The sequence below is a fragment of the Aplosporella prunicola genome, assembly GCF_010093885.1.
Source record: "Aplosporella prunicola CBS 121167 unplaced genomic scaffold K452scaffold_8, whole genome shotgun sequence".
In the NCBI taxonomy this organism is placed as follows: domain Eukaryota; kingdom Fungi; phylum Ascomycota; class Dothideomycetes; order Botryosphaeriales; family Aplosporellaceae; genus Aplosporella; species Aplosporella prunicola.
In genome coordinates this window covers 653,118-676,822 of record NW_022983536.1, presented here as the reverse complement: position 1 = coordinate 676,822, position 23,705 = coordinate 653,118, and the positions used below count along the sequence as shown (strand labels likewise).

Genomic DNA, 23,705 nt, shown 5'->3' with positions numbered 1-23,705 from the left:
AGTGTTTGTGGATATTTTGTTTATAGAGTACGAGAGACGGTGTTCATACGCGGCGACGCTAAGCAATAAGCAGCATACCGGAATGGGAGAGACGCTCAGCTGCTTGCTGCGGAGAGAGAGAAATGACGATGATGATGATGGTTCCTGGAGAAGGGGTTGAAGCACCTCGATGGCCGCCGGATCCTAACGTTTCCGAGCTCCTCCTCCCTTTGTGCTTCCTGGCTTTCCGGAGCAATCTTCCGGCGGCTACACCGACTTGGGGGCTGTGCATCCAAGACGGAGGCGCCGGTAACGGAAACGCCTGTGGTGTGCTTGTCGCATCGACCCAGAATCTAGAGGGTTGAATGACGATGCCCAGCCGACGCTATGTTGAGCCGTTGCTGGGCAGTAGCATGGCGTAGAGTAGAGTACGATATGCGACAGCCACTGCGACGCCACATCGCTCTCGCCGGTGGCTGAGGTGGTATCCTAGAGTAGATGGCGAGTGGTGGCGAGAGAGAGGGAAGAGTGGATAGTGGTGGTTACAGATTAATGTTGGGGATCGCATGAAGTGTGGCTGAGCTAAATGTGGCGCAGTTGGTCCGTGAGCAGTATTGTATAGCTAGCGGGCTGTGGCTGGTGAGAAACGGTGTGAGATGGCCAGACGGTTTGGCTTCATGAGGTTTGGCGCGGGACACGTGGGGTCTCGCCTGAAGTCAATTTCCCGCCGCGCGGCCTGGGCCATGGGCGACTTGGACTCCGCGCGCGCTTGGCGGGCGAGTCGAGACGAGAGACGAGACTTTTTGCGAGTTCAAGGTTGGGCAGCGAGTGGTAAAAGAGTAATATAATCGCGCGACGATTGGATGCGGCACCTTCTGCATTGTGGTGGCAGGGAAGCGCAACGCGGGAGCGCACGGCGCTTGGCCTGAAACGGCTTGGTTTGAGGCAGTGCACTTGGCTCCACAACCGTTCGCTCGCGCCCTCTCAAGCACAGGGCGATTGCTCTTGCTGCTGCTGCTTTACTTCCCTCTCACGTCCGACTTGGCTTTGGGGAAACCGCCTAGATTGCTTCTCCTCACTCTATGACCACCACCATCCTCGACGCCCCATCCACCTCGCTCGCAAACTCGCTACTGCTTTGCTCGGGCTTCCTGTCACCCATAGCTTCACCACTCCTGCTCGACAAGTACCACTACTCCAAAACCTTCCGCCTTCGCTGGCACCGTCCGCCTCCCATTGGAGTTCCCTGCTGCTGAACCTGAGCACCACCGCGCGGCCAGTACGTCCATATCTTTCCTGAATCTTTCTTGCACAGCCCGCTCCGTGCTCTGGTTGCCGGGCACAGCCCCAATGTACCCAAGCAAGCTCAGCTCCATTCCCCGGCTCTATCCTTCGCTCGCCTCTGGTCGCGATCGCCACTAGCGCACGTGGAGAAGTCCTCTTCGCTACTTGGAATTCAACACTTATTGACTGGATCTGCACAGCCCATCTTTTAGGCATACATATTCTCTCTGTACACCCATGCTGGACTCGCCATAATCGCTACCGCTGCGCCTCTATAAAAGCGCCTTCCAGCCTTGTCTCACTAGGCTCCTACGAATCCCTGCTTCTCTTTCAGCCTCAGGACCCCGGTGACAGGCGGTCAACATGGCTGACAAGGGCACTGAGCACGAGGGGCGCGATACACCTTCTCCTGGCCCCGCTCGCAGACAACGCGCCCCCACCATCACCATTGACACTTCAGCCGTAAACCCCGACATGGGCAACGCCGTACCGCTGGGAGATCTGCCCGACAATGCGTCCTCTAGGAGTTTCGATTCGAGCGCACAGTCGCCTTCCAGCACCTCGCCCATTAATCTACGCAGCCCCAATTCCTTCGAGAGCGGCCAAGATAGACCAACCTCGCCTCATAATATTTCCTCGCCTACGGCACGCTTGCACGACCCTACCGCCTACCTCGCCGTACCAAACGGACCGCGCTCAAGAGGCAACTCGGTGGATTCGCAAACGGAAACCGGACAGTCCGTTTCTAGCAATGGGGAGACCTACGTCAACACTTCCCCCACGTCTCCGGAAACCCGCAAGAACTTCAAGGGCAACGACGAAATCCTTAACGATCATGATGCCTTACTTCCGGATCCGGGTACCGAGGAGGCTTTCGAAGTTCACGACAATAAGTTTGCGTTTTCGCCCGGCCAGTTATCCAAAATGTACAACCCGAAAAGCGTTGGAGCCTTCCATGCCCTGGGAGGATTGGCTGGTATTGCGAAGGGTTTGCAAACCGATGTGAAGAGTGGTCTTAGCGTGGACGAACAGCATCTGGATAAATACATATCTTTCGAGGAAGCGACTACGCCTTCGAGCACGGAGACGGATCACAAGAATTCCCGGCCTCAAAATCTCGCTCGCCAGGATACGAACGCTTCGCACCGAAATGGACCAAAAGAAGGAGCTTTTGCGGATCGGTTACGTGTGTTTTCTGATAATAGGTTGCCGGAAAAGAAGCCGAAAAACATCCTACAGTTGGCATGGATGGCCTACAACGACAAGGTTTTGATTCTCTTGACTATCGCGGCAGTCATCTCGCTTGCTCTCGGTTTATATCAGACTCTGGGCACGAAGAGCGAGAATGGCGAGCCTCACGTCGAGTGGGTTGAAGGTGTTGCCATCATGGTCGCCATCATCATTGTTGTTGTCGTTGGCGCTATAAACGATTGGCAAAAGGAGCGCCAATTCGTCAAGCTTAACAAGAAGAAGTCCGACAGACTCGTCAAGGTCATCCGTTCGGGAGATACGAGGGAGGCCTCCGTTTACGACATTTTCGTGGGAGACGTAATGTTGCTGGAACCGGGCGACATGGTCCCGGTCGACGGCATCTTCATCCAGGGCCACAACATCAAGTGCGACGAATCTTCGGCAACGGGTGAATCGGATCTCCTCAAGAAAACTCCCGCGGATGAGGTCTGGCGCGCCATGGAAGCTGGACAGAGTGTCAAGAAGATGGACCCGTTCATCCTTTCCGGCGCAAAGGTTTCGGAAGGTGTTGGTTCTTTCTTGGTCACCGCGACGGGTGTGCACTCGAGTTACGGAAAGACGATGATGGCTCTCCGGGAAGACAGCGAGGTCACCCCGCTCCAGTCCAAGCTGAACGTGCTCGCTGAGTACATTGCCAAACTTGGCGGTGGTGCTGCGCTGCTTCTCTTCGTCGTCCTTTTCATCGAGTTCTTGGTCAAGCTTCCGCACTCCGACAAGAGCCCTAGCGACAAGGGACAGGACTTCCTCAACATCCTCATCGTCGCTATTACCGTCGTCGTCGTCGCTGTTCCGGAAGGTCTTCCCCTCGCTGTGACATTGGCTCTCGCTTTCGCTACCACAAGGATGTTGAAGGACAACAACTTGGTGCGACTTCTGCGCTCTTGCGAAACTATGGGAAATGCTACGACGGTCTGCTCCGACAAGACTGGTACTTTGACCCAAAATAAGATGACTGTGGTAGCAGGCTCGCTTGGCACGTCTCTTCGATTCGGTGACCGCAAGGGTCGGCCTTCGCAGGAGCCAGGCAGTCCGGACAGCCCTTCCAAGGGAAAGCAAGTGGCTGACGATCAAGTCGATGATGTCTCCCCAACCGAATTCGCTTCTACTCTGGGCGCTCCCGTCAAGGAACTCTTTGAACAATCCATCGTCATCAACTCTACCGCGTTCGAAGGCGAAGAAGACGGAAAGAAAGCTTTTATTGGTTCCAAGACCGAAACAGCACTCCTGAACTTCGCGCGCGACTACCTTGGTATGGGACCGGTCAACGTTGAGCGATCCAACGCGACTATTGCACAGCTGGTTCCGTTCGACTCTGGAAGGAAATGCATGGCTGCTGTGGTGAAGACTGATGACGGCAAATACCGGATGTACGTCAAGGGTGCCTCTGAAATCATGCTGTCCAAAGCGGACACCGTTGTCGATGCTACCAAGGACCTCTCTGTCCGGAGTCTCACCGAAGACAACCGCCAGGCGCTTTCTCACCTCATCGAAACGTATGCTTCTCGGTCACTTCGCACAATCGGCTTCTTGTATCGCGACTTTGAACAATGGCCCCCGAAGGGCGCACATACGTTGGAGGACGACCCAAGCCAGGCCGACTTCGACGACATCTTCCGCAACATGACTTTCCTCGGTCTCGTAGGTATTCAGGATCCGCTACGTGAGGGCGTTCGCGACGCGGTTATGGACTGTCAGAAAGCCGGTGTCTTTGTTCGCATGGTCACCGGAGATAACGTCTTGACTGCAAAGGCCATCGCTGAAGACTGCGGTATCCTCGTTCCCGGTGGTTTGGTCATGGAGGGCCCCACGTTCAGAAAGTTGAGCAAACGCCAAATGGACCAGGCTATACCCAAGCTGTGCGTGCTTGCACGTTCTAGCCCCGAGGACAAGAGGATTCTGGTCAAGCGTCTCAAGGAACTTGGTGAGACTGTTGCGGTTACTGGTGATGGCACCAACGATGCGCCTGCGCTCAAGACTGCCGACGTCGGTTTCTCCATGGGTATTGCTGGTACGGAAGTCGCCAAAGAGGCGTCGGCCATCATTCTCATGGATGACAACTTCTCTTCGATCGTCAAGGCTCTCTTATGGGGTCGTGCCGTCAACGACTCGGTTAAGAAGTTCTTGCAGTTCCAGCTCACTGTCAACATCACTGCCGTTCTCTTGACGTTCGTTTCGGCCGTCGCCAACCCCAACCAGGAGTCTGTCCTCACTGCTGTCCAGCTTTTGTGGGTCAACCTGATCATGGACACTTTCGCGGCATTGGCGCTTGCGACGGATCCGCCTACCCCATCTCTGCTCGAGCGCAAGCCTGACCCCAAGTCGGCGCCACTCATTACGCTCACTATGTGGAAGATGATCATTGGTCAGGCTATTTATCAGCTCGTTGTCACATTCATTCTCTACTTTGCTGGAAGCAGCATCCTCTCCTACCACAGCGAACATGAGAAGGACCAGTTGGAGACGCTCGTTTTCAACACCTTCGTGTGGATGCAAATCTTCAACGAGTTCAACAACAGACGCCTTGACAACAAGTTCAACATCTTCGAGGGCATGCACCGCAACTATTTCTTCATTGCCATCACTTTGATCATGATCGGCGGTCAAGTCTTGATTGTTTTCGTTGGTGGCGCTGCTTTCTCAGTAACAAAGCTGAATGGCGCTCAATGGGGCTACTCGATTGTGCTTGGCGCTCTTTCAATTCCGGTTGGTATTATCATCCGCCTAATTCCAGACGAAGCAATCAGTGCCTGTGTTCCGGAGCGCTTCAAGCGCAAGCCCACGCCTGATCTCGTCATCTCTGATGACTTTGAGTGGAACCAAGGCCTTCTCGAGATCCGCGATGAACTGGCTTTCATCAAGCGGATCCGTGGTGGCCGTCTTAGCTCTCTCAAGTTCAAGCTTCAGCACCCGCGCGAGGCATTCCACCGCTCTCGTAGCAGCCACTCGTTGCCCAGAACTCCGAACAACGAGCGCAGCGACGGCGAGGGCGGTACGCCCGCTCCGCCCACGCCGCTCAGCTCGCACTCGCGCAGCCGCAACCGGTCGCGCTCCAACTCGGCATTCGGCCCCGCGGCTGCCATGGCCGGTATCGTGGCCGGAAGTATTGCGGGCTGGAGTCCCATCGAGCGTCGCGACAACGAGGGCAGCGATGTCAGCTTCTCGCGTGCGCGAGGCAAGTCGGACATTGAAGCGCAAGAGGGCATGGGTGTACACCAAGACACGAGGCCAGAGGATCCAGTGGTAGTGAAGGAGGCGTTGAAGCCGGGCAACCCGCCCAGCCAGAACACGGAGCTGACGCCGAATTTCGGACTGGGGCCGTTCGCGGGGCAGCCGAAGATTGACAGAGAGGATGGAGGCAGCAGCGGCGGGGATGGCGATGGCAAGGATAAGGATACCCAGCCTTGAGGGCGAAGGTGTACATAGGCGTAGGTGTTTTTTTTTTTTTTTTTTTTTGCAAAACAATGCGCAGTTTTCACGACGGTACTTAGAGAGCAGAGTAGCGTGGCGTACCGGATCACCCGCTGTCGTGTTCTCCTGGGCATAGAGAGGTTTCTTTGGCTTTTCCTTTTTTCTGCTTCTTTCCTGACTACCCTCTCCTGTAGCGTTTTCAACATCCCCATACGTATTTGTAGTAGTATTGCGACGAGTCCAAGAACGTTTATTAGTTTAGTCCTATTCTGTCACGCACGTACGTACATAGAAAGTCCACTGGAACAACGAGAAAAATTCAGGACATTGACGGCCTATCACCAACTATCTAGTTATCGCCTTTTAGCTACCTACCTATTGTACGTGATGCGTATATGTACTACTGTCTGTATGTGCGATGAGATCAACCTTGCGCAACCTCCAACAAAAAAAAAAAAAACAAAAAAAAAAACACCACCTAGCCGACCCCGCCCCCACCTCCTCCACTCGACTCGACGTCGCAACAAAGCCACGCGCCGCCGACGTCACGGCAGAGTGGGAAGATCGTCATCAAACGGGGCAGGCCAGCAGGGCAGAGATCTGGAGACATCAGCCCTACGCGCGGCACCCTGGTCCCGGGAGCTTAATTTAAAGGCCCACGCTGCCCCCCCCCCCCGCGTGCCGTCTCTTCCGTCTGCACACACTCCCGCGCTTCCCTTGCGAGACACACTACGACGACCCCGCAACCGACTGCCTGGTTAGCTGGCTATCTATCTAACTACAATAGCGAGGCTTGGGGCCCCACAATACTGATCGCCGCTGTTTATCGGTTTTATCTACCTACCTACCTACCTACTTGTCGGTGCTTTGTTGATTGGGAGTAACGAGGCGAGCTATGGCGCAGTCGAAGATCGATCCTGCTACGCTCAGCGCGTTTGAGAACGCGGCTGCGGGACAGTGAGTTGCCTTTTTTGTTTTGATTCCTTCTTTCTCGCATCCACGCACGCTGTCCAAGCTGCCACGCGACGCGTAGCTAACACGCGCCCCCCCAACGCAGCGACGGCGTGCTGTCGGACCCCTCGGGCGAGCTCGTCATCAAGCCCTGCACAACAGCCGAAATCGCCTTCTACGAGTCCGCCAATGCGGAACACGGCGCGCTGGCGGCGTACATGCCCACGTTCATGGGGACGCTGCAGCTGGACGCGACGGCGTCGAGCGCCGCGGCTGTGGACAGCGCCACTGCGGCTGCGCCGGCCATACCGGAGGCGGGCGCCGCGGCTAAGGACAGCGTGCTCGGGGGCTCGTTTGGCGAGACGGGCGGCATGGCGGGCAAGATGGGCGGCGTGGACTCCAAGGCTGCATGGCAGCAGCAGCCGCAGCAGCAGGCGGAGGAAGAGGAGAAAGAGGCAGCACCAGGTACAGCAGCGACGCTGAAGCCCGACGACCCGGGCCCTATGAAGGGCAAGAAGCTGGACACGGAGACGAGCATCGTGCTGGCGAACGCGGCGGCCGGCTTCGCCCGCCCCAACATCCTCGACCTCAAGCTCGGCGCGCGCCTCTACGACGACGACGCCGCGCCCGCCAAGCGCGCCCGCCTCGACAAGGTCGCCGCCGAAACCACCAGCTCCAGCCTCGGGTTCCGCGTCGCGGGCATGCGCGTCTGGCAGGGCGCGCCGACGCCGGCGCAGCAGGGCGCCGACGCGCCGCGCGCGACGGCCACCGAGACGGACCAGTTCGCGACGCTGGACCGGACGAGCGGGTACAAGACGTTCAACAAGCTGTACGGGCGCGCGTTCAGCGCCGACAGCGTGCGCGACGCGTTCAGGGAGTTTCTAGTCGTGCGCGCGGCGGGTGTCGGCCCTGCTGCTGCGCGCAAGACGACACAGCGCTTCTTGGCCGACGTCAAGGCCGTGCGCGCCGTCTTGGAGCGCGAGGAGAGCAGGATGTACAGCGCCAGCTTGCTGTTCGTGTACGAGGGCGATGCGGAGGCGGCGCTGGAGCTGCGCGACGCGGCGAGGAAGGCTGAAGGCGATGTTCAGACGGCCACGAGTTCGGGGGCGAAGGGCTGGAATGAAGAGGACGATGATGAGGTTGATGTGGATGTGGACGATGAGGATGAGGACGAGCCCAAGCTTGCCGTCGTCAAGTTGATCGATTTTGCGCATGCGGCTTGGACGCCGGGCCAGGGGCCCGATGAGAATCTGCTTAGGGGCGTGCGGTCGATTCAGAAGTTGCTGGAGGAGATGGAGGAGGAGCTGGCTAAGGAGGCGGAGTAGGTGGGCTTTCCTCTTCCTGCTTCTTCTGCTCCTTGGTCCAGCTGTTTTTTTGGGCTGTGGTAGGGGCTTTGAGGGTAGAGCTAGATGCGTGCGTGGTATAAGGTGGGTAGAGCGGACTGTAGATACCCTAGCGTGGAATCAATCATTCAATCGATCGCTTGCTTCGGCGTTGAGATCAGTGGTTCCTTGTGCGATGAGATAGATGTACATATTCTCTATTACGGGCGTGCTTCCAGCTGGATTACCTAATCATGGATATCATAACATTAGATTGTTCCCCGTGTTCAGATTAATTCCAGATGTGATGTTCACTGCGCTTATCCATGGGATTGTGAAAGTCGAAGTTGTGTATTTGGCAAAGTAACTAAATGAATGCCTGTCCGTCATAGTTTCCAGCTGCATATAGATATATTAGATAAACTAATCAACTAACTAAAATAAGGCCCCGGATAATTTACCTACCCCTTCTAGATATTTTATCCACCCCTTAACTATATATTGAGTAAAAATATACGAGTAGTAGAGTATACTACGAGAGTATAGAGGTATAGATATATACGACTACTAGAGTATCTATAAGGGTATAAAAATAAAATATTCGAAGGGTATAAAGGTACTTATAAGGGTATAGAGACCTAAGATTTTAAAGAGTAGAAAATATATTATATAATTCTGTAGATGCTATCACGTGGGGTGGGCAAATTATCCGGTGCCTTAAAATAAAACCGTCAAAGGAAAGCGTCAGTTCCAATGTAATCTGTCCATAACTGCCAATTTGTCAATAGCACATGAGCACAGCCGCCCGTCAGCGCAAAGATACGGACGTCAAAGCCAAACTTAACCAATAATGACAAAGACAATCCACCATGTTTGTCTAGCGGCAGAAGCCCTGGTCACAGCCGCAAGCCGCACCACACAACACGACGAGGCCCTGAACCGCGCGGTTAATCCCAGCAGAGTCAAGGGCGCACGAGTGTGGCATGGTGACACGACTAACCACGAGTGTAGACGTAGGAAGTTGCAAGGGAGGGGCATGCTTGTGGACATGCTTGTTTGGGAGAGGTGCAGGGGACGTTGAAGAGCCGCGTTGGCCTCTGTGCTACTACCGGCCAACTTCTTGAGACGTTGGATGTTTTTGTGCAGAGGGTTGCTTGTTTGGGGATCGTGCAGGCTGGTGTTGCAACTTTGGGCGTCTGGCTGCTGGCTATCTGCAGCTGTCTGTGCGCGTGGTGGCGGGGGACTCATTGGCGAATCGGGTTGGGGTGCGTTCCGGGTGCGTGGTGTGTGGTGCGAGAGTTGAAGATGGTAGGAGTAAGTGGTGGCCATCGACCATTGAGGATGTATGTATGTCTGACTGTCAGACAAAATGACAGATTTCAGATGTCCTATTTGATACCTAGCAATGAGTACACGGGAGTACCTATGTAGATCGAAGTTTAGCCGGCACGTTGATGGAAGCTCTCGCGTCGGAATCGCCACGTGAAGGAGGGCCGACGCGACCCCGATTTATCCAAACGTCACATCGCAGATTTACCCTCTTCCACTCCACTCCGAAGGCGAATCTCACCCACCGCGACCGCGTCCGACTCACCACTGAACCAGTCGACCTGGCTCAGTACCACCTTTCCTAGTTTCTTTCCCACGAATTTTTATGCACTCAGAGCTCTCTGACGTCCTCCACCACGCGTCCACCGAACCAACCGCGACCCAACCCGAAGCCACTCCTTCCCAGCATGGACTCGAGTCTTACGATGCGTCCCTCCCGCCGCTCTTGCCAGGGAGCGGCGCGGGAGGGCAGCCAGGCCCCGAGGGCGCTGTTGACGGACGCGACACCAAATCGCGGTTGAAGACCAGCCCTCCGCCGCGCAACCGGATCGAAGAATACGAGAATGCTCTGGCACCTTCGCCTCTGAAGAAGCCCGAGTTGCCCATATTCGAGGTCGTCAAGAAGAGCCGAAAGCCCGGCGACAAGAGCTCCGCCATCGCGAAGCTGCCAAACGGTACGGACACGCCCAAAACTATGAGTCAGAGCGCATGGTTATAGGCAGCAGCAACTGATATACGCCGCAGAAATTTTGACGCACGCTCTTTCTCATCTCCCGCCAAACGATCTGTCCGCTGTGGCTCTCGTTTCTCACCGCTTCCATGACCTCGTAACTACTCCCCACGCGTGGCGAGTCGCCTTCGCTCGATACTTCCCCGGGCCGGAATCGCTCACCGCGACTTCCGATTATCTGGCTTCGGATGAAGACCAGGATAACCTGCGGTCTGACAGAAGAGCGTTTGCTCGGCTTACTGCTCTGGCGTCATGGAGGAGCGAGTACATTCTGCGTACCCGCCTGTTACGGTCTCTGGGCCGCGGCAAGCCCATGCCGTTGCCGAATGCTTCGACAAACGCACGCTCGGGAGCTGCCCAGGTCCCAAGCGCCATCATCATGTACAATTCGCAGCTGTACACCACTGTGAATCATCTGCATGCTACATTTGGAACCGGGCTCAACAAGCGTCTTCCGTCCTTCATCCACGGAGCCGACGATGTTGGTATGGCGTCAACCAGTGAGCCTAGTGCTGGCAAAATTGATAACTGGGGATTGTCCGATCCGCAGCTCTTCCTCCAATTCGACGAGCTCCACCGAGGAGATGCGATGTGGGGTCTTGGCCCTGGCAATATCATTGGCGTCCCTAACGTCATGGATGTTGGGCAACCCTATGGTATGGTGCATGGAGAAGGAAATCCCGGAGGCCGCATTTACTATCGTTCGACGGAGGAACTGCGGGGACGCTTTCTGTCACTGCCCATGGAAATGGAATCACCGGAGTTGGGAATCCCTCGTCTGTTGTCTACTACCGAGGCCATATGCTCGGTTTGGATCGCCAAGTCGAACACGATCCCTTCTTTGTCCGATGGTCTTGTAGGCATCATGTGTGGTTCTTCCTCCGGTGTCATCACGGCCTACAGCCTTGGGGCCGATGGTCTGCGAGACTCTCGTCTTACCAGGGGCGAGATTACGGCTCGATGGGTCATTAGCCCTGGTGTTCCCATCATCGCTCTCGCGGTAGATGATTCGTACTCGCCAAAGCGTCAAGCTCAAAACCGTATCTGGTGCGTTGCTCTCAACGCGTTGGGTGAGCTTTTCTACCTTACCAAGCTCCCAAAGCGGGCACCTGTTGCTCGTGGAGCTCGTCTTGATGAGCCCACTTTGGAACGGATGGCCTGGACAACCGGTCGCACTGTTTACTGGAACGAAGTCGAACCCAGTCGCCGTGTGGCTCGCCCTAACCCGTACAAAGATGCGGAGCTTGATGGCACGTACTCTCCTCGGTCATCTTGGAACGGCATGTGCCTGAACCAGGACCAAATTAAAGCTGAGACTAGAGAGATCGAGTCATACTTACGCATGAAGCCTATTGACTTTCGTAGAGCCTGTCTCGGTTGGGATATGAGAAGGCGGATGGAAGTTGATTTCGCGGGCGATGACGGCAACTTTGCTGGAGAAAACATAGTCGTCTTCCAATGCGGGCTCGATGAAGAAGAAGATAGTACAGCTTCGGCGAAACGGTTCACACGCCTGAGGGTTTCTACTAAGCTGGAGGTCAAGCCTAGGCTGGTGGCTGATGCTTTGGAGACGACTGAGCCGATGTCATCTCTCTTCGGTGGTTCGGAGCCGGTCTCAGCACCGAAACCGCCTCCAATGGAGAGATTGCGCAGTCTCTCCATCCAATCCTCGGCGACAGGCTCTCCGGAACGTGCGAATATGGCTGAGGAATGGCGTTGCTCCGATCTAGCATTTGGTGGTGCAAAGAACGTCCAAGTTTTGACAACCACTCTTGACGTTTCCACGTACGCTACCATGACGCTGTCCGAAGACCCTATCTTTGGGTTTTCTGGAGCTTCGAACGCGTCTTCGCCATTTGCATCGCCGTTCTCGACTGGTAGCCAACCTGCCACACCCGCGGACGTACCCGGTCAACGAGCCCGCTTCGTCGCTGCAGGCACGCAAATGGGCAGTGTCTTCCTGTGGGATATGCGTGCTCCGACTTCTAAATCAACGGAGCTAACTAACACCGTGGATCCGGTGCGCATCATCTATACGGATTCGCCTCAGATTTCATGCCTTGCTATGACCGCACTCTATCTCGTTCACGGCGGTAACGATGGTCTTGTGCAAGCATGGGATCCGTTGGCATCTTCTATGCAGCCCATTCGCACACTCAACTCGCGGTTTTCTTCTCGTGCTCGGCGTCGTTTGGTCCAGGCGCAGGCTTCCGCCCAAGGTGTGGGCATTAACCTGTTCGCTGCTGGTGCCGTCTGTTTGGACCCGGACTCAACTGTTCTGCGCGGTATGGTCTCACTTGGTACGCACCTCCGCTATTGGAGCTACAGTTCAAGCGCCGCAGACCAGTACAAGACCAGCAAGCGTCGCCTGCGCCGCTCCGAACGCGGTAGCAACAATGGCGGTGAGGGTCCGAAGTTCTCTGCCTCTGGTCGCTCGAAGATCAAAGACTACATTGCGCATGAGCAATTCGAGATGGAGCGCGACCAGTTGCAGAGGCAGCGCGACGCTGAGCATTTGGCTGGCCGGTTTGGCGTAGACCTTCTCGATGATGAAGAGCAAGCTCTCGCGTACGCGACGTTGCTTTCACAGGAGAGCGCTCAAAACGATGCGGTGAAACGGCAAAGTCAAAGCCAAAGCCAGAGCCAAGCCAGCTCAGTTATAAGCGACACACCGACAGTCTTGGCCACCGAGACTCCGTCAAGCAGTCCGCCAACAAAGAGCGAAGAGGAGCTCGACGCCGACATTGCCGAAGCCATCCGGCTCAGCTTGGAAGCAGAGGCCAACGACTTCCCATCCTTCCCGGACGAACCCACGCCGACGGCTGTTCCGGACACGGCGTTTGACATCCCAATCCGCTACGCGAAGAGCCACCACAAGGCCTCGGGCGCGTCATCGTCGTCGCGGCGCACGCCGCCCTTGGGCTTCGCCGATGGCTTTGGCGCTGCTGCTGCTGCTGCTGTTGCGGGCGGCTCGAGCTCCGCCGGCAACGTCATGGATGCCGATCTAGAGTACGCGCTGCAGCTGAGCTTGGCCGAGGAGCAGAGTCGTGCCGAGGGCAGGCGGCGCATGATGGATGAGTTTGAGGACGATGACGAGGACGGCGGTGTCGGGCTTGGGTTTGTGGGTGTTGATGATGATGATGCTGCTGCTGCTGCGGTAGGGAGAGATGAGTTTCCGGCTTTGGGGCCGGCGAAGGGCTCGAAGGGGAAGCGGAGGGCTTGAGGGTTTGTGTGGGTTTGGGTTTCGGTGGGGGGTTGTGATTGTGGTGGGTGGTTGGGAAGGATGTTCTTGCTGTTGCTGCTTTCTCGTGGTTAGATAGATGAGATACCTGCTGCCTGCTTTGCTTGCGTGGGATGCGGGTTATGTAGCTACTGTTGGTTGGTTGCAGGTGTCTGGTAATTAAATTATTCGGTTTTTGTGAGGCGTTTCCTCTTTTAATTGTGCTGCTGTTTTCTTCGAGGAGTTGGTTTGCTTTTTGAGACGATTTTCTTCGTTCGTTTGATTTTATTCATTGACAATGCATCAACAATGGTCGATGCCATGGATGCATAGCTTGCAAAATGTCCAAAAAATAATACTACATATTTTATATTTGCACTATATATCTCTATAGAAGTCGGGTTGGTGTAGTTGGTTATCACGTCAGTCTAACAGGATCGCATCTTGTGAGCACTGAAGGTCGCGCGTTCAAGTCGCGCATCCGATATTTTGCTTTTTTTCTCGGTCGTCTCCACACTCCACACGTATCCCTATTATTTCTTTTGCCTCAACATCCTCGCACCAACTCTTTGATCGCGTGCATATCTTATAACAACAGAAAACACGCGATTACTATTCATTTTTGCCGTCTAATAGTCCATGAAGCTTGAGGCGCTTCCGCCTCACAGAGTTGGCTTCTAGAACCAGCCCTGAATTGCAAAGCAAATGTCCTCTAGAACTCGAATTCTTCAGCCAAGGCTTGGGGCTGCGGTTGAAGCCGCATCTAGATGAGCTTAAACCGCGCTCGAGAACCCGATGGTTCTCTGAGCCGCTACGGCTAGACGAGGTAATATGGCCGCCACCGCGTAATCATTTCATTTCGGACGATCAAGCTCGGCTGTTGTAGAGGCAAGGAACAACGTAAAGCCCGGCCAGCATAGCAACGTTTTCCAGCGCAGTCTCCGTGCAACCCTATCGACAGTGAGGACCGCCGACTCAATAAGCCACGTCCATTGACAGGATCACATGCATGGACTTGCCGATCGACCATCCCAACCGAACGGACCCAGACCAGACCCTTAGCGTTAACCCTCATGATCTAGGACGCGCGCTTTGGCCTCAGAGTAACCACGGGCACTCAGGGAAGATATCGGATACGCTCTACGGCACGTGGGTACCAAGCCAAGCTCTGCGTACTTCACGTTCATCGAGGATTTGGAGTCGCAGTGTAGGCTGTGGTACTCCGTGTAAAAAGCAGTGAGGAGTAGGAAAAATCAGGTATGCCAAGCTCGTTTATTCCTTCGCCCTTGACCCTACCTGCAGTCCCACACCGTACCATTGATCGACCTAAACGCAAAGCTCTTACTTATGGGACGAAAGGGGCCTGGAGGAGGTTACTGACGTACGGGCGATTGGTCATTCGGGCGGCTCCGAAACGAGGGAAAAGGCTTATACGAAAAGGAGAAAGGCTTTTATGTTTCCCTTAGTCTCTTGATCCTCTCCATACCCCTGCTTCTTCCCGTTGGCTCCCGCACCCCTCCATTGCCTGTTCTCCGTGGGGTCCTTTGAGCCCTAAGAATTTTATTTCTGGAAACCAACTTGTCGGGACACCCTGGCCGCTCCAGACCCCAAGTCTGCGTTTTTTAAAAGATGGACAGCCATACCCAGGTAGTTCTACTCGCTGTTAGCGTTGTGTGTAGTCAATGGCTGACTCTAGATGTAGAGAGACAATCTTGCCCGTATCCGGGACAATCAACGGCGTTCGCGCGCACGCCGGAAGGAATATCTCCAGGAGCTCGAGACCAAGTATCGCAACTGCGAACAGCAGGGTGTTGAAGCATCCGCAGAGATTCAAGCGGCTGCCAGGCGAGTGCTAGAAGAGAACAAGCGGCTGAAAGCTCTTCTTCGACAGAAGGGTGTCAGCGATACTGAAATCGACAGTTGTATGAACCAGGGCGGGGGATGTTCATCGTCGTCTGTCCAGCAGCTCGATACTATGCTGAAAACGAAAAGGCCTTGCAACGGCGAGCGTGGCTGTGGGAAGAGCCAGTCTAGCCAAGATCCTGTCCCCATACCACGAATCGCGGTGGACACGTCCAGACAACAAACCGTGCAGCCTTTGCCGCAACTGCAACCTTCTTACGCGGAAATGGACAGTCGGCGAATGTCTACTTTTAGCACGGCTAGCATCCTGTCAGCACGCTCGCCGATGAGCGTTTCTGGCATGATGCCATCTCCGGCAGAGAGCATCGATTCAATTCCGCCGCCGTTTACGAGCGGGCCCGCGGTTTCGACGTTCATGTACGACAGTAATCCTTGCTCCGCCATTTCTTATTTCAACGAACCTGCGCAAGCCACATGGGCCTATTATCCAGACCCAAGTACTCAAGCCGCGACAGGAACGTACATGGTCGCCGACAACACTACCTCCTGCATCCATGCTGCCAACGTCATTCGTGGTATGCAGCATGATGTTGGGCCCGAACTGGAACGTGACCTAGGATGCTCTGATCCAAACCAGGACTGTACGGTTGACAATACACTTGTGTTCAATGTCATGGAGCAACATATGCGCTTATGACAACAATGTTCATCCGGATATCTCATCACCATCCATGGATCCTGGTTGGACCAGCAATATGATGGACGAATCTACATAGCGCGGCATGCCAATCTGACTTTCAAACACTCGCAAATACGGACATTGGATGTCACCAGCGACACCTCATGCAGAAAAATTTCAAACAGCACAACGACGAAGTTAGAAGAGAAAGTTCTTAGAAGAGCACAAGAAACGGCTCACCTGGCGTTGCATACCCCTTTCAAGAGTGCTGGGATTTTAGATGGTCCGGGATGTAACAAAATTGCGTTGATGCTATGCGGCCTTTGTTCGTGGTTCTTGGCACTACGCACCACCATTGAACAATGAAAACGACTTTCTATCAAGTGACGAATCCATGCAAAGCCACCTTCCGGCTTAGGAAAGCTAATGAAGACAAAGAAACCATGTCAAAGATCTAAGAGGCCAGCACATTGATGACAACGGAAATGCCTCGCTTCCATGACAAGCGTTTGGTGCATGGGAAAGGTTGGTTGCTAACGTTCTTTCACCGCACTCAAGCACGGGAAAATGCTTGATGAAAGAAAAGAGGCACAAGCGACGAGGAAGAGTTTGGATAATGATGAGATGCGAATATTAAAAAGGTATTGCGCTTGAATTGCAAGTATTTCCTATCCTCACCATTTCTTCAACTTCACAAACTCACAGATACTCAATTTTTTGAAATGGCTTCAGCAATTGTAAGGGTCTAGAAGATTGAGTTGTTGCTTTTTCCTTTGATACTTGTGTTTGCAATAGTCATTTACTTGGCCCTGTCCGTTTCCGGTGCATCTTCAGGTATTGTCATCTCAACAAAGAATTCCCGGATTGACTATCTCTACAAGTTCGCTCAGTCAACTTTCAACTCTTTTTACTTTTCACCCAACTTCACCCACACGAAAATGGCCAAGAACAAGGAGCAGTCCTTCTCAGAACTTTTTGATACGTTTCAAGAAAGGTTGAACAAGTCATTACGCCCTCCGCAAGATGGCAATCTCGGGCCGAAGTCGAAGAGGGCGAAGCCCCCTGAGAAAGAGACTGCATGCAGTGTTTTCCGAAAGGGATTCGCGGCTTTCAAAGGCCAATCCAAAGACCCAGCGCCAGATCTCACCGTTGGGGAAATATTGGAAGCGGAAGACATGATACTCAGCATTGCTTGTGTCACCGAAGCGAAAACCAACTCGGATTTTTCCCTCTACACTCTGTCGGATTACAATAACGCCTTTTATGAGGGAGGCCAGGCGGCCTATCGCAGCCGAAACAAACTCCTCTTTCCGTGGGTCTACAGAGGTCCAGAAACGGATTTTCACTCCATCTTGGTGCACGCCGAGGCGGTAGAAGGCAAGGACGGTGATATGATACCGCTCATCAAGTATTACGACAGCGCCCCCCACTTTATGGAACCAAATCTACAGCGGATTCAAGATGATGTAGAACTTTTCATCCGCAATCTACGTTGGTGGACTGGATCACACGGCAGCTCAGAGGAGGAGAAAAATGTAGAATTCCACACAAAGCATATCGCGGTCTCCAAACAACAAAAGCATAACTCGAATGGATCCGCATCCTCTTCCAGTATTCATGTCATCCTCAACGCTTGGGCCATCGCTCTCGGATTGACAATTTCAAAAAAAGACGTCTCTTTTAATCATCTGGAAGGACCCATCTATCAGCAGATTATTGAGACAATCAATCTGGCAAGAGCAGGGAACATGGACTCCACCACTATCGCCGCTTTGCTATGCTGCACCAAATGGGTCACGAACCCTCAAGATTCTGTCCCTCCAAAGGCTCAATTTCTGCGCACTCAGAAGTTTGTTGTCGTGGAAGATCTGGAAGAATACAAGAACCGCTTAGCACCCCCGCTAGGACACATGCCAAATTGTGCGCAATGTCAAATACCGGGACACTGTGTCATACCAGAAAGCAACAAGGGCGGATTGATACCGGCGGACGACCCTGAGCTTGAGTGCGAAGGCTGCCCTCTCCATGCCCATTGCAATCTCCTTCCTCCCGGCTACCTCCCTTGCAAATACCTGAACTACGCCACGGATAAGTGGTATAAGGATGCAGCCACGGACAGAGGCGGGAATGAATTCACTCCACCACCGGATGACGATTTGATGTTTTGTGCAATTACGTGCGTCACAGAAGCCATATCTCTAAATCACGCTGGAAAAAATTTCAGTCTCTACGACAAAGCTCTCTGGGATTCTCCTGACGTACGGAAAATCGTTGGCCCTCGAGAGGAGGTGCTCATCCCATGGGGATGGGAAGACCGCGATAACGGTCGACAGCTGATTGCTAGAGCCTTCTGCAGGAATAACAACGAAGGCGATGATTATCAGCCAGTCATTGAGCTCTACTGCCCACAGGACTTAATATCCCCCAGAAACCAGAAAAAGATCATGGGTATCCTGGGAGAAGTAAAAAATTTCTTACGAAGCAAACTATGGCATAGAAACCCGGCCAATCCAAATGGGGAATGCAGTTTCGATGGCGTAGAGGTCGTAGCCCGCGCTACGGCCAATCCCAAGAGTAAGCGTTATGATCGAATCCACGCCATTTTCAACGCCTGGACAATAGCCCTTGGATTCACCCCGGCCAACGAAATCCCCCGAAAGCTAACCCGTAAGGGTGAATACGATATGGCTTACAAAGTCATCCTGCTGGCCATCCAAGGCCAAATGGACGACACCACGATCTACGCAACTTTGCGCTGCTTGGAATTCATCAGAGAAGAGGATGCTGATAGTCTTGTCCCACGAGATCACCGCTTTAAACGTACGCGTCCCCTGCCTACTGCGAATGATCTGAAAGAGATGTACGATGATGCTCGTAAGTATGAGGTTGCAGAAGGGGATACGGATGCCGAAGGCTTTGCCGCAGATGGCAGCAGCGACGGCAGTGAGGGATCTGAAAGCAGTGAAGATGGCGGCAATGAAGATGACGGCGGCGTCGGGAAGCGTCAACCTGGAAGCAGTGATGATGACACCAGCGACAGCGAGAATACCGTCATAAGCAATCCCGAGGGACCGGTCGAACCGAGCGAAGAACAGTACGAGGAAGAACTGGCTGAGCACGAACCGCCTGGGGACGAACTGCCTGAGGACGAACTGCCTGAGGACGAACCATCTGGCGGCTCGGGCGGCGACGGTTCAGACGACGACCCGGGCGAGGACCCAACAACGCCATTCAAATGCAGAAATTGCCATGTCAAAGGACACTGCACAAGCGAAGATAGAAATGACAATATGTGCACCAGTTGTCCAGTAGCAGGGCACTGCGACGGAGACGACATCCTAAACGACAGTGATCTCGTCAACCTTTTAAGCAACTTTTTCCGTGGCACAGGACATCAGTGGAATCAAATTCAAAGGATAGCTGGAAAGGAAGACCGTGTAGGCGCAATAAACCCCGAAAGCCAATTGTCGGAGGTCCAGGTAACTTTAGCAATCGCAAGCGTAACGGAAGCAATTAGCATGAGCGGTAATGGGGAACAATTAAGCCTCTACGACGATGCTTCTTTCGCCATGGCAAAAACTACATCCGCCATGGAATCGAGAAATCTGGCACTCCGGCAGCAAAATCAGCTACTGTTCGCTTGGGTCCATAGCGATGTGGAAAACCAGATACAAGGGGATCAAGGCAGAGAGGGCAGACTCAACTCAAGGGAAAAAGCAGCCCAGGCACACATGTACAGGGAAATGGGTGAGACCCAGGGCCATATCGTTGCGGTCAACGTCCACCGTCAGGAAAGTCGTAGCGGCCGTTCGGGAAGACCAGTAATCCACATTTATGACAGTCTCCCCAACTACTTCCAAGGCATCGGTCGGAAAGGGGTTGAAGAGGAAATCACAAGAGTGGTCAGACGCCTCAAGTGGTGGTATGGACCATTCGAAGACAACGACCAGGAACTGCCAGAACCAATTGTAACCTGGCGGGAAGCAAAAACACAGGCAGAATATCCTGCTTGTGGCATCCACGCGATATTGAATGCCTGGTCACTTGCGCTGGGTCTTACAATAAAAACCGAGGCCCAGCCCTCTTTGAATCCTGGTCAGTACCAAGCGGCTGCATATATCATCACACTGGCAATTTACGGCCATGCTACATGCGCAGCTGTCTTTGCACTTCTCCGTACGCTCGATTGGGTATATGACACGGATATGCCACGCAACAGACGCTTCATGAAGACGTTCAATTTCAGAAGCCAAAACAAATTGGGAGAACATTTCGAACACCAGGTACGACGGTGCGGCGAACCATATGCAAAGCTGCTGGACTACACGGGTAACCCTGCCGAGATCAAGCCAATGGATATGAAACCTAGCGAGTTCGTAGAGCGACTCAAAAAGGATGGCGGATACGATATGGCACGTGAGTCTCATGGCAAACGCCAGCTGGGTGTGTGGTATGAGTTGCATAGTCGTTCCTACATTCGGCGGCCTGCGAGGGCAAGATACGTTGAGAACGATGCCGAGATCCCTATCTTGAAAGACGTCGAAACCAACGAGGTCCTGGCACGTCTTCACGCTGCTGGTTATGCGAGTGCACAGGAGGGCTATGGTCTCTACCAGTTGGGAGTCTGGGACGAATTACACAAACGTGGATGGATTAGGCCAAAAGCATCTTCTCCGACTCCCCAACCTCCAGCTTCACCCACCGCGGTGATAAACGATCTGCGCGGCTTCGGATACGACGTCAGCAACGTGAGGGAAATGCTGAACTCGAGAGCACTTACCTTGGAACAGCTTGAGAATACCAGGGACGTGCTTAGGCAATTAAGACCGGTCCAGCAATCGGCGGCTCCCCCCACAGACCGTCAATCTCAAGAAAGAAGCAGACCTGCTCGAACATCACCAGCACAACAACCAGCAGTACTACCACCACCGCCACCGCCACGTTCAGAGCTATCCTATCCCGCTCGCCTCGAGGCACTGAGAGTCGACCACCGTCATCTCGAGAGGATAAGTCGAGACAACGATGACTTTGACCTGATGGCTCATATGGAGGATATGTATAACGACAATATGGTCCACACGGTAAATGCGAACACCAAAACTAGCAACGAGTGAAGCTGACAGGAAGATATATAAACAGGTTCCGAAGGGTGTGTTAGAGGAATTCTTCGGTGTTGATCCTGAAACGAGGGATAGACTCACGCGTGGCCAGAAGAGAATCTTGGTCGATGCCGCTGAGTATTATTTCCGGAAGAAGCAAAAGTATCAGGCTGAAGGAGAGAGGGGCTCGCCGCGTGAAAATCCTGCACAGCCGATCAATGATCCACAGCAGGCTGAGCCTCCACAGCGTCCACAGCGAGACGGTTCTTCACAGCGGGATAATGGTTCCCAGAGGGCTGGTGGTTCTCAGAGGGCTGATGGTTCTCAGAGGGGTGACGGGTCCCAGAGGGGCAATGGTTCCCAGAGGGGTAACGGCTCCCAGAAGGGTGGTAAACCACAGAGGGTGAACGATGATCGCGATTCACCACTGAGTAGTCTTCCATCGTCGCTGCATTCACCACCACCCCCGCCAGCTGCAGAGCCCATTCATGATCTAGGCCGCGAACAATCTCCAAGGCAACGACAGGACAACGCACAGAACGAAATCACAGAAAAGGAGACGCAAATTGAGATAGAGAAGGAGATTGGGAAGAAGAGGAAGCAAGTTGCGAAAAAGAAGCAACCTGCGAAAAAGAAGGAACCCGCGAAAAAGAAGGAACCCGCGAAAAAGAAGGAACCTGCAAAAAAGAAGGGATCGACGCAGGCTGGAGTAAAGAAACCCGCACCCAAGAAGCGGGCGACGGCACCGGAAATACCACCAGAGAGAAGGCAGCCTAGGCGCCAGGCAAAGAAACTGAGGAAAGACGGAGAATAGGCGTGTAATTTTGTTTCAAACTTTTTTATGTGATACCGTCTTTTTGTTTCTGTGCTTGGAGTTTTGGAGTTTAGAATTTCTTAGTTTGCAAGTCTATAGCAACGCGAAATAATAGTGCACTTATTCCACTCACTACTACAAGCATTCCTATGGATATTTTACTCTATCAGCACGGCCAGCCGGGTACGCCATACTTCTAACCACCACACTTCTAACCGAAAGCAGTCGTATCAAAACTACTGGGAGATTTGTCTTGGACGTACTTCTTTCTCAACCAAACCACTTCCCCAACAAACTACCCCCACCACCACCCTCCCCTCCCCTCCGTGCCTCCTTCTCAATCCACTCGGTCAGAAACCGCCTGCTCTCCAAGTCCTCCAACCTCGTAACCTTCGTCTCAAACTGCGCCTCCTGGCGATCAAAAGCCAGCAGGGTCGGCATCGAATTAATCTAAACAAATACGTCAGTCCAATACACCAACAATCAGGTTCCAAACATCTGTCAGGTGAGCACTACTCTATACGTAATGGGCAAATCCCCAATCGTCACTGCATCGACCTCGACCTGCGCATACCCGACTCCGCCCACACTCTCCCCCACCCCCTCGTCCTCAATCATTTGCCGCAGCAGCGGCTCTACCGCATGGCACGACGCGCACCATGACGCGGTCCAGAGCGTGATGAGCGGTTTGCGGCTGCTGGCACCAAGGAGGAGAAGAGTGTGCAGTTCGTCAGGGGTGCGAACGCTGCGGATGTCAGCTTTCCGCACTAGGTTTGGTGTAAAAGAGGGAGCGCTGGGTGTGTACCTGGTGTATACGCGGTTTTTCGCGGCTGCAGGCGGCGTGCTGGCGAACCGCCGGACCTGTGCGGTAGGGAAGCGGAAGGTGAGCCTGGCGGCTTGCGTTAGGGGGCGTGATAGCGTCATTGGAGGTGTTTTACGGATATCAATGCTGGGTGTTTGGACACGCAGAGGTCGAGCTTTGGCGATGGGAGCTTGGACCCCCGACGTCATTTCTGGATTGGGCTATGCCGTTTTCGGTATGTGGTCAAGGACGAACGAGATCTTTAATGCTGCAGTCATGATGGAAATTGATAGATGGCAGTTGTGTATCAAGAAATAAAAGGTTTAGGGAGTAAGGTCGTGACCGTATAAGTTGATTAGAATCCTCTCTCTTTCCACAGCTTGCTAATCCGTTACCCAGTGCTTGAACACAATGCATGTACTTTAATGAATGCCAAGTTATAAGGACTGTCTATATGTATTTAGCATTCATGATGCGGTGTTTATCTCAAATAGCTCTGCCTGTGGCAAGGCTCGGAACATGATAAGTTTTATAATGCTTGGATGAACATCGCGAAATACAAATATCTCAAAAATAGCAAAAAACTTAGGATGATAACTTTATTCAGGAGGCCGATTTAAACTCCATCGCGAGTAGTATTTACCCGTGAAGCCAGTTTCCCGGTGCTATAGCTTTCAGTGAGCTGTTGAAGTCAAGTTTCACTCCGGGTTCAAATTCGAATCATAGTCATAACTTTTGATATGGAGTACTTCCTTTCAACCTCCGGACGATAACATTGTTCAAACAAAGGTATACTAGATGTCCAGTATACAGAATAAAAAGAAGACGTGTCTTAGACAGATATTGTATTGGCTGTTCTTTCAACTATTCTATTTACAGTCTCATTGTTCCTCTTGTTCTTTCTTCGATCATTGTCTTCTTATAATTCCCGCTACAAGGCAAAAGAACACCTTATAACTAGCGCAAAGTTACAT

At 53.4% G+C, this 23,705-nt stretch overlaps 6 protein-coding genes and 1 non-coding gene across 7 annotated transcripts; 6 read left to right on the top strand and 1 right to left on the bottom strand.

The window, feature by feature from the left end:
* Positions 1 to 1,243: 1,243 nt before the first annotated feature.
* K452DRAFT_162339 (uncharacterized protein) lies at positions 1,244 to 6,130 on the top strand. Its single transcript, XM_033535684.1, has 2 exons — positions 1,244 to 1,258; positions 1,464 to 6,130. Exon 2 carries the CDS (start codon positions 1,627 to 1,629, stop codon positions 5,917 to 5,919), a length of 4,293 nt encoding a protein of 1,430 aa, XP_033399501.1. The 5' UTR covers positions 1,244 to 1,258; positions 1,464 to 1,626; the 3' UTR covers positions 5,920 to 6,130.
* Positions 6,131 to 6,618: 488 nt separating this feature from the next.
* On the top strand, positions 6,619 to 8,436 carry K452DRAFT_285824 (uncharacterized protein). The gene is made up of 2 exons (XM_033540171.1): positions 6,619 to 6,879; positions 6,980 to 8,436. The coding sequence occupies exons 1-2, from the start codon at positions 6,818 to 6,820 to the stop codon at positions 8,196 to 8,198; spliced, it is 1,281 nt and encodes a 426-aa protein (XP_033399500.1). The 5' UTR covers positions 6,619 to 6,817; the 3' UTR covers positions 8,199 to 8,436.
* Positions 8,437 to 9,752: 1,316 nt separating this feature from the next.
* K452DRAFT_247209 (uncharacterized protein) lies at positions 9,753 to 13,651 on the top strand. Its single transcript, XM_033538049.1, has 2 exons — positions 9,753 to 10,198; positions 10,269 to 13,651. The coding sequence occupies exons 1-2, from the start codon at positions 9,850 to 9,852 to the stop codon at positions 13,475 to 13,477; spliced, it is 3,558 nt and encodes a 1,185-aa protein (XP_033399499.1). The 5' UTR covers positions 9,753 to 9,849; the 3' UTR covers positions 13,478 to 13,651.
* A 219-nt stretch (positions 13,652 to 13,870) lies between these two features.
* Positions 13,871 to 13,961, top strand: K452DRAFT_t58. The gene has a single exon. It is a non-coding gene; the product is annotated as a tRNA-Val (tRNA).
* A 1,142-nt stretch (positions 13,962 to 15,103) lies between these two features.
* Positions 15,104 to 16,034, top strand: K452DRAFT_296765 (uncharacterized protein; the record flags this gene model as incomplete). The annotated part of the gene is made up of 2 exons (XM_033541948.1): positions 15,104 to 15,121; positions 15,177 to 16,034. 2 exons carry the CDS (start codon positions 15,104 to 15,106, stop codon positions 16,032 to 16,034), a joined length of 876 nt encoding a protein of 291 aa, XP_033399498.1.
* A 920-nt stretch (positions 16,035 to 16,954) lies between these two features.
* Positions 16,955 to 22,009, top strand: K452DRAFT_317226 (uncharacterized protein; the record flags this gene model as incomplete). The annotated part of the gene is made up of 2 exons (XM_033544040.1): positions 16,955 to 21,097; positions 21,156 to 22,009. 2 exons carry the CDS (start codon positions 16,955 to 16,957, stop codon positions 21,927 to 21,929), a joined length of 4,917 nt encoding a protein of 1,638 aa, XP_033399497.1. The 3' UTR covers positions 21,930 to 22,009.
* A 45-nt stretch (positions 22,010 to 22,054) lies between these two features.
* K452DRAFT_268178 (uncharacterized protein) lies at positions 22,055 to 22,878 on the bottom strand. Its single transcript, XM_033538875.1, has 3 exons — positions 22,735 to 22,878; positions 22,446 to 22,674; positions 22,055 to 22,379 (listed from the first exon to the last, which is right to left on the bottom strand). The coding sequence occupies exons 1-3, from the start codon at positions 22,851 to 22,853 to the stop codon at positions 22,200 to 22,202; spliced, it is 528 nt and encodes a 175-aa protein (XP_033399496.1). The 5' UTR covers positions 22,854 to 22,878; the 3' UTR covers positions 22,055 to 22,199.
* Between the last annotated feature and the right edge of the window lie 827 nt (positions 22,879 to 23,705).

What these genes read in the sequence shown, in the direction of transcription:
- K452DRAFT_162339 (XM_033535684.1), top strand. Translation starts at nt 1,627, where the DNA reads ATGGCTGACAAGGGCACTGAGCACGAGGGGCGCGATACACCTTCTCCT.
- K452DRAFT_285824 (XM_033540171.1), top strand. Translation starts at nt 6,818, where the DNA reads ATGGCGCAGTCGAAGATCGATCCTGCTACGCTCAGCGCGTTTGAGAAC. An exon ending in GAGAACGCGGCTGCGGGACA is followed by an intron (nt 6,880 to 6,979) that starts GTGAGTTGCCTT and finishes CCCCCAACGCAG; the next exon opens with CGACGGCGTGCTGTCGGACC.
- K452DRAFT_247209 (XM_033538049.1), top strand. Translation starts at nt 9,850, where the DNA reads ATGCACTCAGAGCTCTCTGACGTCCTCCACCACGCGTCCACCGAACCA. An exon ending in CATCGCGAAGCTGCCAAACG is followed by an intron (nt 10,199 to 10,268) that starts GTACGGACACGC and finishes TATACGCCGCAG; the next exon opens with AAATTTTGACGCACGCTCTT.
- K452DRAFT_268178 (XM_033538875.1), bottom strand. Translation starts at nt 22,853, where the DNA reads ATGACGCTATCACGCCCCCTAACGCAAGCCGCCAGGCTCACCTTCCGC. An exon ending in AAAAACCGCGTATACACCAG is followed by an intron (nt 22,675 to 22,734) that starts GTACACACCCAG and finishes TGACATCCGCAG; the next exon opens with CGTTCGCACCCCTGACGAAC. An exon ending in ATTTGCCCATTACGTATAGA is followed by an intron (nt 22,380 to 22,445) that starts GTAGTGCTCACC and finishes GTATTTGTTTAG; the next exon opens with ATTAATTCGATGCCGACCCT.